This window comes from Physeter macrocephalus, chromosome 20, assembly GCF_002837175.3.
Source record: "Physeter macrocephalus isolate SW-GA chromosome 20, ASM283717v5, whole genome shotgun sequence".
Taxonomy (NCBI): domain Eukaryota; kingdom Metazoa; phylum Chordata; class Mammalia; order Artiodactyla; family Physeteridae; genus Physeter; species Physeter macrocephalus.
In genome coordinates, this window is record NC_041233.1 from 1,189,450 (window position 1) to 1,204,495 (window position 15,046).

The 15,046-nt window shown below is 37.9% G+C and overlaps 1 protein-coding gene across 6 annotated transcripts in view; it reads right to left on the reverse strand.

Annotated features, from left to right (window-relative positions):
• Positions 1-1,283: 1,283 nt before the first annotated feature.
• Positions 1,284-15,046, reverse strand: part of NUP133 (nucleoporin 133) — a 56,460-nt gene continuing 42,697 nt past the window's right edge. The window contains exons 21-27 of one of the 6 annotated variants that reach the window (XR_008616254.1): positions 13,512-13,647; positions 11,818-11,936; positions 10,158-10,238; positions 9,341-9,405; positions 7,958-8,046; positions 2,498-2,672; positions 1,284-1,879 (exon numbers count right to left, since the gene is read on the reverse strand). Coding sequence is in view for 5 of the 6 variants with exons in the window: in XM_007117305.3 (XP_007117367.1) it covers positions 6,821-7,062; positions 7,958-8,046; positions 9,341-9,405; positions 10,158-10,238; positions 11,818-11,936; positions 13,512-13,647 (732 nt within the window). In the remaining variant the exon portion in view is untranslated. Of the gene's footprint in view, positions 1,880-2,497; positions 2,673-3,337; positions 4,084-6,523; positions 7,063-7,957; positions 8,047-9,340; positions 9,406-10,157; positions 10,239-11,817; positions 11,937-12,018; positions 12,508-13,511; positions 13,648-15,046 lie in introns of those variants that run through there. The other 5 variants (XM_007117307.4, XM_007117306.3, XM_007117305.3 and 2 more) reach the window with 5 other exon arrangements.

Below are 15,046 nucleotides of genomic sequence, written 5' to 3' on the forward strand. Positions count from 1 at the left end.
CCCCCTCTCCTCCCCCTCCGCTCCCCTCCGCCCCGCCCCAGCCCACCAGGCCAGCTATAACGAACTAGTTAAAAAAGCCTGCACTTCGGTAAAGCACATCTGGGTGTACCCGCCCCTCTGATGGGCTATGTGGCCTGGGGCCGGTGGCTTCCAGAGACACTCAGCTGAGGATACCACCTACTCCTTAAGATTGATCTGAAGGTTGAAACTAGGTAAGGGCCTGGAACACAAGAAACGATAAATGGTACAGTATCTTTCTTCTAAGTGTTCGGAGGAGGTCAGAGGGCGGAGGTGAGCAAAAGACACTAAAAATCATTAGAACGGTTCACTGACCGCTTATCAACGTCATCACTAACTGAACAGGAAGAGTCAGTGTCATTTGAAATGTATCTGGAATGAACAAAGATTTTTGTACAAAGATTTATTCCAGTATTACGGTAAGAAAAAAAACAAAGACAAAACCCCAACCCAACCCAACCCCTAACCATTAACCCAAGTGTTTTTAAGACTGTTAAGAAGAGAGAGACCTGTTAAATTATGATACAGCCATATGGTAAAGTGTCAGGCAGTCATTAAAAAAAATTGTATCTTGAAGAATACTGAAGACATGCATTCTTGAAGGGGGAAAAGTTGGTTCTTAGGGGGTTAAAAAAATCTTAGTTATTATAATGATGCGTGGCTCCAAAGGCTGTGGTACATAAAAAGATATACAATATATTTGTGGTATTAAACTCTCAGAGTGATTAAAGAAAATTGTCTTAAGAAGTCTCCTTAGGAGGAGTGATAATGAAAAGGAAGGTTGACAGGTGAATGGATAAAGAAGATGTGGCACATATATACAATGGAATATTAGCCATAAAAAGGAACAAAACTGAGTTATTTGTAGTGAGGTGGATGGACCTAGAGTCTGTCATACAGAGTGAAGTAAGTCAAAGAGAAAAACAAATACCATATGCTAACACATATATATGGAATCTAAAAAAAAAGAAAAAAGGTTATAAAGAACCCAGGGGCAGGACTGGAATAAAGCTGCAGACCTACTAGAGAATGGACTTGAGGATACGGGGAGGGGGAAAGGTAAGCTGGGACGAAGTGAGAGAGTGGCATGGACATACATACACGACCAAATGTAAAATAGCTAGCTAGTGAGAAGCAGCTGCATAGCACAGGGAGATCAGCTCAGTGCCTTGCGACCACCTAGAGGGGTGGGATCAGGAGGGTGGGAGGGAGACGCAGGAGGGAGGGGATATGGGGATATACCTATGCATCTAGCTGATTTATAAAGCAGAAACTAACACACCACTGTAAAGCAATTATACTCCAATAAAGATGTTAAAAAAAAAAAAGGAAGGTTGAGAAATACCAGATTAAAGATACACAGAAATGCTCACAATACCTCCCATCAAAATAAGCAGGTTACAAAATGTAACATGTGCACAGTCCAAATACTGACACATGCACAATCTAGGATATATTTCAAAATGGTAACTGAAGTTATTTCTGGCTGGTGGGATTACAGGGGTTTATTTTCCTCCACCCACTTTTTTTTTTCCTTAATAGGTTTCACATTTTCTACAGTACTTTTTAAATTTTAGAATTATACAAGATTATATCTAAAACATATACCTTGGTATTTAATGAGTGAATTTTACGTAGGAATACAGAAAGCTGTTTTCTTTAGAAGCGTTCCTTGAATAAAGTCTCCAGGAACAGGTAGGCGGGCTACACTAATACTTTCGTAGTGATTAGCCTCAAAACGCACACGTGCGTGGGGAGCGAGGCTGCGGTCACGTCGGCGTGCCTCTCCTTCAGGCCCAGTCACCTCGAGCAGTGTGCTTCACAGCGATTCCCGGCAGCCCCCTACGCCTGAAGGGTGAAGCTGTGAGAAAAACACGATTCAGAGCCCAAAGTAAAGAAAGCAGCACAACCCGATTTCTAGAAAGTTTTCTTCAGAAACGAAATCCCTAAAACAGAGGGCATCAGTCGCCTCCCACCTCACCGAGAATTCCAGCACTGTCTCTTGCTGTGATTCTCGAACGAACTCTGTCTTAATCCTCGACACGTTCACAAGTTCCTAAAACACAGCCACACACAAAGCCTGCTCCTCCTGATCAAACCCCCACCTTCCTGTTTGATTTAATGGGGGCCACAAGCTGTGACTTTTCGAGCAGCGTTCAAAGACAGGAGTGAAGAAAACCTTTTCCAAGTCAGTACACTTTCTCTTTCCTAGTAAACATGCTCACCTTTACAGCACCTTTACACTTCGTCATCGTCAACTACTCAGTTTATATAAAAATCAGTAATTCTTTAATGAAAACTACATTGTGCAACAAATTTTTAAAATTTAGAAGAAAAAATGACTCAGTATCTTAGGCCTTAATTTCACTATTACTGTTAAAATAATTTTTAAGAAACCCAACCATTTCGGAGCTATGGCTACCATCTCTAACAGGGGTAGAAGAGACAGCCTTTTTCTCCCTCAAAATGAGACAACTACCCATCCTGCTGTGAGAGCGGCAGCTTTACATCCTCGTGGTCCACGGGCCGGGGTCGTCAGACTGGCTTTCGTCACACGGGAATAACTGGGTTTGTGGCAGCGCATGAAGGTGGCAGGGTCCTGTGTCCCAGTCAGTATCACCTGACAGGATCTCACAGGTGAGAACCATAAGACCCTGTAAAACCAAAGTCTTGTAACACAAGAATTCAACCATTTCTTATGCCGCCTGACAAGTTCCTCTCCCTAACTTCCCCTAGTGCCTTTCAGGATATCCCTAGCTGCGACCCACGCTGTCCCAACACCCGCGCTGCAGACAGAGGCGGGGCTGCCCATTTCCTTCCTTTGGTCACTGCCGAGAGCAGCTCCTCCATGAACCCATCCTTCCACACATGCTCAGAGGCGGCATCTGAAGCCTGCAGGGGAGAGGGCGCGAGGGCTGCACTTTGTGAAGCCGGGAACCGGACTCTCTTCACCATATTTAACTCCTGACCTTTTCAGCTGTTGGAGCAAGTTGTTTAGTGAGGATTCAACTGGGCCAAAGCCTGAATATGCCAGCAACTCCGTCTTTATTTAAAGCCCGATAAAGACTGAGTGACAACATTGTTCAGGACAAACCTTTGAGAACAACTACTTTTCAGTTAAATCAGTTGCCATATTAAGAAAACCTATAAAGGTTTCTAGCATTACACACACCTTAGATTAGCTAGACAGACTGTGGTAAAGATGGAATTCATTGTAAATCATCCTGAAAATGCATAAACCTGACTGAATCCTCATACTGACAGGTTATAACCTATTATATGGTAACTTATAGATAGTTTAGAAAACCACATAAATATGTTTTATTCACCAAAATACTTTTATTAATACTCTATTATTTATGTAGAAAAGTCTGACATTTTTCCCAATGAAGTAATCAGTTATCAAGCTCACAATGAATTAGGCCCACTTTGTCTTTCAGTTTCATAATAAGTTAGCAAATTTTGACATTTATCCCACTAGATATTTTCCCCCAGACCTAACCAAAATAGATACCAAATATTCCAGACACACTGTCCAGTACATAACATCCAGAGTCACAGCAATTTCAGAGACAACTTAGTGCAATCTTGCCATTTTTAGAGGTATAGAAACTGAAGCCTAGAAGTGATCCGTGCATACACGTAGCCAGAACCAGGACCCTGGATGGAGTGAGATAAAAAAGGAAGGGTAGCAAGTATGAAAGCCACAGATAAACTTCAGATGGAAAAGAGGAAGAAAAAATTATCATGTAACCGAAAACTAAAACCACAGTCATAAAACTACTTTGTAGTAGCTTCCAAATAAAGTATAAAAAATTCAGAAACACATGTTATAAAACTGTACAAACTTCTAGATGTTTAAGGTCTAAAATTTTTATAAGGACACACTCATACAAATTTTCAGGAACAATGACCATTTTTAGCCAAATCACATTTGTCCCTGGACATAGTATTCATAATTAGCTTTCAAAACAAACTCAAAGTAAGGATTGGACTTCAAACTTCCCAACTGGTCTGCTTGCAGCAGGTCCTTCACCTCTGGCAGGTACTCACTGAGCTGAATGCCTATAAACACAAACACAGAACGTTTGTTTTTTGTGTTTTTCACATAACTCTCAAACGAATTGCGATGACTGATGATAAAAACACCTGTGCTTCTATTTAAAATATAACGTCACTCTGCTCTTGGGAAATACTCTGTTCTAAATTCCTTCCCGTCTGCCAAGCATACTCGCAGGCCTGAGACTATGACATTCTTTACTTAGCAGGGGCTGTGCGACTCTTCCTCCCCCTAGTGGTCAAAACAGCCACTCTATTTAAAGTCTTTAATACAATCTGAAATACTTTCATTTTTCTCCACAGCTTAAGCCATTCCTTCAGTGCGGAAGTTTTTAACTAACAATCACTTGAAAATAAGTATTTCAAGCCCAAGCAAACAGCTTTCTAAGCAGCTACATAGTGAGAGGTAGAAGGTATCAGTGAAAGATTGCTTATAATCCAGCTGTAAAATTTGAAAGACAGGAATCTGAATTATCAAGGAAGACAAGTTATACCATATCTACTTAAAAGACTTTCAGACGTTTATCTGTCCCCCAGATCAAAGATCCACCGTTTCGCTTGGATGGGTGGTCTTCCCACACTCTAGAAATGCTTCACTGCAGAGGTGCTTATTGGAGAACCGGTTTTTAATGTTTTTTTCCTAGGGTGATTGGTCTGCTTAATTTTTTAAAAATTATTTTCTAGAGTCAACTTTGGTATATGTATTTTCCTTGAAGTTGATCAACTTCATTTTGTATTTCAAGTTTATTTAATTGTTTAAAAATTTTTTAAAAAGAGAAGAAAACAAGTATTTCAAACAATATTCTCCTATTCAGGAAAATAATTTAGTAGAAACACTGCCGTGAAAGCTATCTACAGTGTCGCCAAACATATTGCAGTTTCTCTCTATGACTGGAGAGGGGGAAGAACCATGTCTTCATCAGTCAGTCCTCTATTGAGCTGGAAAGCCAATGAGCATCTGTGTAGTCACAAAACAGTATGTACGATTTTTCTCATTTGATAAAGAGAACTGGACGAAACATTTTAAATTAATAAGGCAATATTTTATAGTTTGTTACATTATCGTAAGGGCCTCAAAATCAAATACTGTTTATTTTTAATACCATCTAAGTGCCTAGCACCATTTTTGATAATCATTATACAATAAAAAAATCTCATAAGTGTTATGAGACTAAATCTGCAATATTTATATATCATTTATTACGATTAACACACTTTCAATAGAGACTTTTTCTCTGTAAAACAGCGTTACACTTGTGAAAATATCACATTAATTTCCTAAAGATTAATTCTCTTAAAAAAAAACCATCTTATTTAACTTCTATTTTTATAATGCATGCCTTCTGTTAGAGATAATATTTGATGGTTTATTTTTCTTTAGAGCAGGAGTCAAAAAACCTCAAAGGCCCGCAAAGCCCTGGCAGGTACCATGAGGACGACGGCCTAGGGGTTTTGGTAAACTTAGGACCAGCGCCCCATTCAAAGTGGGCAGTGCTCATCAGCTCCAGCTGCCAGCTGCCAGGTAAATATTTCAGTCTGGTGTAGGCAAATCTTTTGATTTTTAAGACAAGTCAGAAAACAAGACTTCTGTTAAGAACTCTTCTCAACTATTAAATGCCAGCGACTAATTAGGAAAAATGTTAAACTCCATGCAATGACATGCATTTTTTTTCTGTTGTATAATGTACTTTAATAACATGTAAAAACTGAAAAGCTCCAGGTGGGTAATTTAAATATATCTGCAGGCTGAATTCATTCCACAGGCTGAAGTAATTGTTGGGCTGCCCAAGTCTATGAAATAGAATGTGAAGCTATCTATATCTACCTTCAGAATCTGCCCTTTAAAAATATTTACTCTTGTACATGGAAGCCATATTATTAAAAAGATTCCAAAAATAAATGTCTTTGGCTTGGTTTTATAATATATATATAATATTATAAATGTATGTTATTAATATATATTATACGTATTATATATATTATTACATATTATAATTTATATATATAGTTTCCACTTGTTTTTGTCCTTTGGTCAAAATTTAATAATTCTTTTTGTAAAATTATAGGTTTCTATTTCTGTTTTCCATCTATGATTTATAATCTAAAAATAGCAAACACTGAAAAGTGAACTTTAAATAGCACCAAATACTTAATTAGCCACAATTCGGTTCAGTGGCACCTTTACAAGAGCTAACTTCATGGAAAGCATCAGATTTGGGTCCGAATGAATCCTTCAACAGCACAGAGAAATCAACCATATCCAGTTATTTCTTCAATTCCAAATCTACAAAAGAGAAAGCCTAGTATATATATTTTAACTCTGTCTGAATTTCAAGTATTTTTAAGCAAAAGATATTTTCTTTTGCTATACCCCTTCATTATTTAATTTTTAATTTTTATTTTTTTGACAATGAAATGGCTTAATTGCCTTTGTGTTATTTATTCATCTTTGAAAATAAAAGCATTCAGTAAATCTGTCAATGTGGGGTAGTCAAGTATTCATTTTTCATAAGTCAACATCCAGGTCAATGCTGAGGTCAACAGCTCTATCCAGAGTGAATTCCGGCATGTAAACACCGAGAGTTCGCTGCTCTTTCACCTCAGCGTATTGGTTGGTATGGTGAGCTCCACAGTGCTTCTCTGAGGCCCCCATCATTTCGGTTAAGCCAGTGATTCTCAAGCAGAGGACTGCAGAGTGGAATCTATTACAGAAGAACTGGGGCTATGAATCTGTAAAATAATTCTAGGCATTCAAAGAACAAATGTTTGTTGGGTGACTACTATGTACCAGGCACTGGGCCGGGCATGTCTTATGTAGATTAAATAATGTGTCTTGCAGATATATGTACAGAAATTTCCGAATGTGTGTAAATGTCAGCATCATGAATAAAATCCACATCCATTTAGAAGGGCTGCTGAATTTACTGTAGTTTTTTGTCATTGTGTACTTTCTTCCAGCTGGTATTAAAGAGAGTGTCCTTACATCTGAAAAGATTGGTAAACACTAGGTTAGCCTATTTTGCACACTGCCTGGATTATCATCATATATTTTGATTCAATAATTCTACAACAAATGAGCCGCACTTGTCTTTATGTATAAAATGTGGAAAATCTCTCACCTCGTCTTTCTCCATATATTAAGCTCCAGTTATACGAAAGTAAAAGTTAAGTACCCTCTAATTCATCTTCTCCCTTCATAATAAACATTTAACCATTAACGCGTCTTTACTTACTTGCACCTCGATCAGCAAATGGAATTTTGCTCAGTCTTAGGTACAAAACATATACAAAACATAATCCCTTCCTGTCTCCTTTTATTTTGTTCTTTTTTTTTTTTTTGACATGGACCATTTTTAAAGTCTTTATTGAATTTGTTACAAAATTGCTTCGTTTTATGTTTTGGTTTCTTGGCCCTGAAGCATGTGGGATATTAGCTCCCCAACCAGGGATCGAACCCGCACCCCTTGCATGGGAAGGTGAAGTCTTAACCACTGGACCGCCAGGGAAGCCCCTTATTTTGTTCTTAAAACTAATTTTATAGTATTAATGTCCAAAATGGATTGATAAAACATTTTGTAGTTTGCTCTCAGGCATGGTATGGCCAGTTCAGTACAGGATATACCAAAAAAGTCACATTTTAGGTTTTCAATCTTCGCAAGAGTTAAGTGGCCAAGCAGACGGCAACTCCACCATGACACAGCTCCCCAACGTGCAGGGGAGGAAAGAGCCCTGCCTTTATTTTAAACAAATTTCTCTAATTCAAAGTATGATACCGTTTAATTTTAACCCCCTGGCATTTGACACCCAGGCAAATCCCCATTATTCTAAGATTCTAAAACTGAGGAGTGACACTCATTTCCAACATGAACAAACCACTTACCATCTTTTAAAAGTTTCTGTAAGATTTTCACAAATATACTGTCTTTAGATACTTCAATTGGATCATCTTTACCATCTGAACTGGACCAGCTAGAAAACAAAATCACTGTGAGGAGAAAATGAAACTGTGGCCATAATCTGAAACAAATGACTTGTTTGCTATTGTGGATTTGTTTTGGTGTTTGTAGGGGGTGAAGAATCTTGAGTTTTGTGATACTGTTGAAAACTATTTCAATAAAGGCGCTTTAAATGTTGGATATGCCCAGAGTCTCTCTATTAGATATGAGATGCTCTACTCAGGTAGCTATTCGCCCAATATAACCAGCATGTATTTGATGTCAAAAGCAAGTAGTGAGGCATCTTTCCCAAGAAAATTCTATATGTAACAACCTAGTAACGACCCCAAAGTATGACCCTTCAGAGCACAGGCGACAGTTAAAAAATGTTACATTCTGTTTCTCATAAAAGTAAAATGGCAACCAGTGCCTGGTGTAACCTATAAAGTTTTCTTTATCTAGTTGAGATCATCTACTACTGAAATACAAATCCACAAAACCACTGCTTTGTAGTAATCAATGGCTATATCCCTCATGATTCCTTGAAGTGTTTAATCAGGAAGCCAAGACAAGGAATTCCAGTCAAATGACATAATACATTTTTTATGATTGGGAGGGAGAATCCAACAGGCAGAGCTAGATGCTTCGGAGGATGACCTCCAAGACCAAATTTGACAACAATTTGAACTATCTGGGAGTGATTACAGGAAGAAATGCTTTAGTAAAAATAGTTCCACTGCAATTTCTCAAAGCCACAGGAAAAAGGAAAACTGAGTAGAGAAGGCTTTTAGCACTCAAGTCTTGCTCTCTTTAAAATTCTTTCCCTGGGAAAAATCCATCTCTACAGCTGATTATTCTGTCTCTCTTTGCCACTGAATCTTAATACCACCATTCCAGTGGACAGAAATCCTCCTATGCAGGGAGATTACAGTGAAAAAGACGTCGCAATAACTTAGAAGAGGGTATTGATCCTCAAACTGTACTAACTTCTTATTTAAAAAAAAAAAAAAATGTAGCCTCAAGTCTTTCTTGGCAGAACTGGCCCAACTTCTGTGAAAATAAGGAACATACACATTTCTGTGCAAACTGACAGTGTAAAATTTAAAATCAAAAGTAGAGAATTATTATACCAGTGGTCCCAAGTCCTTAAGCTATTCCTTAATTATTGAATTAAAAAAATTAGGATTGCTAATGAAACCATTAACATTTTTATAATATACGTTACAATACAATTAGGTTACAAAACGATTTGATGTGTATGGTATCATAATCTTCCTAAATAGTCCTTTTCCAAAACCATGTCTTATATTCACACTATGGGAACTTACTTATCTCTCTGAAGAGCTTTGCAAAGGATTTCCAGTTTTAGATCATTTATATTTATATCTTCCTCCTTCACAGCAAAACAAAAAAATCCTCATTAACTCCTGATTTTAAAAAATACATGCTTAAATTTGAGTTATGTCAACTCCTAATTCTGCATAAATATTATTATGCTTTAATTTATAATTTAAAAAAATTTCCCTTTCTTTGAGACGTTAATACTACTCAGAAGAGTAAAACTATTAAAAACTTTGTGTGAATTTGTTTCCGATTATTCTGAGACAATCTGATTTTATCAAGAAGCTTGAGAGAGTCAAGATTTTAAACAGAGTAACATAAAAGCCAACATATTATTGTCTTTTAATCTACCAAACTACTTTCAATTGCAGGGCCGACTACTTACCCTACAGAATTATCATTATAATCTTTTTTTTTCAAAGAAGGCTGAGAAACAGCTTCTCTTAGGGTGAATACTATGAAGAATAAATTGACAAGCAGCATATCAGTTTGAGAAACTAACAACGACTCAATAAATGAAAGAGAAAAAATACGTCAGGACCTTGAAAAGCAACATTTTTTATTTGTGCAAGGAAAAAGACACCTGGAAATGTGTGAGAATTATCAAGAGGTGAGATCTCTTGACAGCTTTTCTAAAGAACTATACGTATTCCAAGAGTTACAGGTAGCTGAACCAGAGAGTCTTTTATTTTATTTTTTTGAGAGTCTTTTAAAATTAAGACATTTTCAAGATGTACTCAGTTCTACAGAAAACCATACACAAATTGTGATCCTTGCCTGAGATCATCAAGTGATTTTACTCACCTCATCAATATATTCAAGTAAGTCCAAAGCTTTCTTGAAATCATACTCATTAGCTCTTCTGTTTTCTTCACAGATATACAGCTATGGCAAGTTAAAATAAGGTAGAGAATTATTTTAACTCATCATATAACCAAGACTGGAGAGATTTACAGAGAAGTCATCACATCTATAGGTATCTCTATAGCAAAGAACAGCAACACGTTTGGAAATTATACTCTATCTACCTCATGGCAAACTGTCTTTTAAAACACACCTATGTTCATTCACAGTAACTAACTTGTATAACTTGGTACATATACTTGTAAAATGCCAGTAAATTTATATTCATAAGTTCAAGATAGTATACATTTCAGTACTCTTTCGAGCATACTCTGTAATAAACAGCTGCCCTTGCATTTCTAAAGCTGGCTATAATGCTTTTGAAATGTTGCCCTTTCAATAGTTTTAAAAATTGAGACCCATGAGAAAGCATGCAGTTGGCCTACAGTTTACTTAAGAGATAACAAAACACACCAATGTTACCTATGGTTATCCCTGGTTGGTTAGATCACAGCTGACTATATGATCATAAATGTCCCGTAATTTTATAATCAGAAGAATGCTTGCCTTATTAACAATATCAATTTGAATTTTTCCTATCTTCTTTTTCCAAAAACTATTTATAACATAACAAATTTCATTTTAAAATACTGCACATAATCCTTTAACAGCAAAGACAATGCTGAAACCATTTCAGAAGAAAAGCTATCTACTTGTTGTCATTGTCTTACAACACTTGAAAACAGTATTTTATTTCACCGTTTCGGAACCTTTTGTCCCCACAATGTTAACATCCCTGAAATTGGAATGTATGTAGTATTAAAATTGATTCAGTATCAAGGTAAAGTTGGACAACTTTTTCCTTCTTACCAATACATAAAATAATGGTGAGTCTTAGAGGCAACAGCTGCTTAGATTTTTAAATTAAATGTGCTCTATCAGGAGAGGCTGCTGTGAGCTCAATGATAGGAAATCTGTTACTAATAATGACTAAAATACTGAAGTTTTTGAATTGTCTGCTTTCTTAGTAACATAATTAGGGCAATTCAAGGTGATCCTGTGACACCGCTTTTGCATTTGAAATGCTTTCTTGAAAGGAAAAGAGAGAAGCAGAATTAAGGCTATTAAGTGTGCACAGCAACAAAATTACCTTATCTGGGTTGCAGCCCCTAATCTAGCTATGTCCTCAGGAATGTGCTATGTTGCAGAGGAAAATGGTGACGATGGCACTTAAAGGCTATGCAAATCCAGTTCCTAAAACCATTTTTTTTGAAGAGCCTGAACTATGTAAAACCATTTTTTTTGAAGAGCCTGAACTATGTCTCATGGTACATATCTGTCCTGCACTAGAAAAGCACAATGGAAGTAATTTCTTCTGGTTGCCTGGATAAGCGTCTTGAGGAACAGGCAGAGAGTTACGGGGGGCAGAGGCTGACCCGCTGCTTTCTGCTAACTGGCACCCTGCTCCTAAGCAGCTTCTGACACCTTACTCCAGGGGCAAGTGACCAGGAAAATAAGCAATGGAAAGATGACTACTCTGAGGAACTGTACTACGTGGTCCAGGAAACACTGAGGTTGTTCTGAGACTAAGAAACGGTGCAGGGATTTGAAGAGCACATACGCCAATGAGCTGCGGTGCAGTCAGTACCGGCATCGCACTGAGACTCAGCTGCCTCTCGCCCAGCAGCTGCTCAGGCAGGGTCTCCTGGTGCAGCAGAAAGCGCTCCTGCTCAGCCATTTCTAGGAGGCAACACAGGAGGAGGGGTGAACACTTACTTTTGCTCTGTCATAAACAACTCTGAATTTAAAAAGAAAAGGAACAGCTCTAAAGGTAATCCCATCACTATTCAGTGATCCTAGAATGTTATTAATTCTGCTTATTCTTGATTCTTAATTATGTTACAAATATTCAGGGTTTGAGCCAAGTCATATGGATTATCACAGCAACCAGAAATATTAGGAGGGGAGAGAAGAGCTAAGAAAACAAACCTACTGATTGAAGCAACTGTAGAGCAGATGGATTTCAGAAGCACAAGTCCCCCAAATCTGAGGTCTCTCAGTCCATTTTAAGGTTACTCTGTAAAGTACTACTTTTTACTTTACCAGAGTTTCTAGTATAATTTCATTCACTAAGGGAAATGATCTACTTAAAAGCCACCATGAGTACATGCCAGGAAAAACACAAGCCAGAGGACTGTGCACCAGACCTATTACCCAGCAATGGTTATTTATTGCCATATGATAGGGTGACAGGGGCTTTTGATTTACATAAACTATCATTACCTGGCTTCACCCACGAGAATGAGCTGGGCTGCAGGAAAAAAGGACAGAGAACTGTTTGCTAACAGCAGTTACAGCAAAATGGAGTGACTAAATCACAGATATGCTCATTCAAATACTGGCATCATTCCACATGATCCCAAGCTTGTGAAATTAAACAAAACTGTTTTGTGCAATTTCCATACCTAAGAAAACAGACTGGGAGGGTTACAAAGTAACAGTAATTATCTCTAGGGCACTGGGATTATAGGCAATTTATTTTTTTGTTGTTTTTTCTATACTTTACTAATCCCCATAATTAAATTTGTATAACCAATAGAAAGTTATCTCTTAAAAATCTACTCCCTTCAATTAGATACACTGTGATAATAGTCTGCAGGAAATTACTGAGACCTGAAAATATTCTCATTGTGCTAAGAAAGCAAAAGCTAAGAAGAAGTGATCAAAATGCAAAATGATGACCAGAAGTTGGGGGGGAACCAGAAATAATAAAGCTTTGTGTTAAGATATTTTGATTAACATGATCTAACTCTGGTGGCCAGGTTAAAACACAGCTCCCCTTTCAGACTACCAGCCAGCCTTGCAGAACATATACACACTTCTCTAGGACAAAAGGCACTATTAGCGTTTAAAAATAAAAGAATGAGGAAGAATCTCCCAAACCACCACCTACAGCAGACCACCACTACAGAATTACCACCACCTACAGCAAACCCAGTGAGTAAACGTCAAGTTTCTTTGCAGTTTGTTCTTAGCATATGAGTCACTAGGGGTGTAATCAGAGTACTCTGTTCAAATCATTTGAATTTACTCTTTAGGAATTCTTATTTAAGGCAAATTATTTTTCCATAAAAAGAGAATCTTAATTATGTAACTGAGTAATTGCCTACGGACACTGAACAGAAAGCACTCCTCTCAAAGGAGAGGGCTCCTGTTTCTAATGGACCCCATTAAATGATAACAAGAGCACATTCTAAGAATACATTGACAGTATGACTGATTTGTATGTCTTTTTGTTCAAATACTGTACTTTACCTTCAATTTTTCCTTGCAGTGTATCTTCTGAAAAGCCTGAAGCTAATGCAGCCAATTTACTCAAGCCAAGAAGGGTTTTTTTCTTCGCAAAGTAACGAGTTTCCATATTTGCCAAACCTAGAAGTGTTGCATGAGCCTACAATAAACAAAATATGAAAACTATGATAAAATCCTGGATACTAATTCAAGTTGCAATAAAGATTAAGTAAAACCCAAACTTGGTTTTCCCCCCAAGCTATATCAATGAAAGATCAAGTCACTGTTAGCAAGCCTAAAAACAGATCAGTACCATACTTTGAGAGTAATTACACATAAAATATCAGCCACCCACACTAATTCCTGGGAAAAGAGACATGTATAAAACATTTGCTCTCAGAAGCAAGAAGAACTACAATTCTGCAGCTCGCAGAATGAAAACCACATTCACAGATAGACAAAATGAAAAGACAGAGGACTATGTCCCAGATGAAGCAACAAGATAAAACCCCAGAAAAACAACTAAATGAAGTGGAGATAGGCAACCTTCCAGAAAAAGAATTCAGAATAATGATAGTGAAGATGATCCAGGAGCTTGGAAAAAGAATGCAGGCAAGGATCAAGAAGATGCGAGAAATGTTTAACAAAGACCTAGAAGAGTTAGAGAACAAAATACAGAGATAAATACTACAATAACTGAAATGAAACATACACTAGAAGGAATCAGTAGCAGAGTAACTGAGGCAGAAGAACGGATAAGTGACCTGGAAGACAGAACGGTGGGAATCATCGCCATGGAACAGAATAAAGAAAAAACAATGAAAAGAAATGAACACAGCCTAACAGACCTCTGGGACAACATTAAACACACTAACATTCGCATTATAGGGGTCCCAGAAGAAGAGAGAAAGGACCAGAGAAAATATGTGAAGAGATTAGAGTTGAAAACTTCCCTAACAGGGGAAAGGAAATAGCCACCCAAGTCCAAGAAGTGCAGAGAGTCCCAGGCAGGTTAAATCCAAGGAGAAACACACCGAGACACAGTAATCAAACTGACAAAAACTAAAGACAAAGAAAAATTATTAAAAGCAACAACGGAAAAATGACAAATAACATACAAGGGAACTCCCATAAGGCTAACAGCTGACTACTCAACAGAAACTCTGCAAGCCAGAAGGGAGTGGTATGATATATTTAAAGTGATGAAAGGGAAGAATCTACAACCAAGAATACTCTACCCAGCAAGGACCTCATTCAGATTTGATGGAGAAATCACAAGCTTTACAGACAAGCAAAAGGTAAGCGAATTCAGCACCACCAGACCAGCACTACAACAAATGCTAAAGGAACTTCTCTAAGCAGAAAACACAAGAGAAGAAAAGGACCTACAAAAACAAACCCAAGGGCTTCCCTGGTGGCGCAGTGGTTGAGAGTCCACCTGCCGGTGCAGGGGACACGGGTTTGTGCCCTGGTCCGGGAAGATCCCACATGCCGCGGAGCGGCTGGGCCCGTGAGCCATGGCCGCTGGGCCTGCGTGTCTGGAGCCTGTGCTCCGCAAC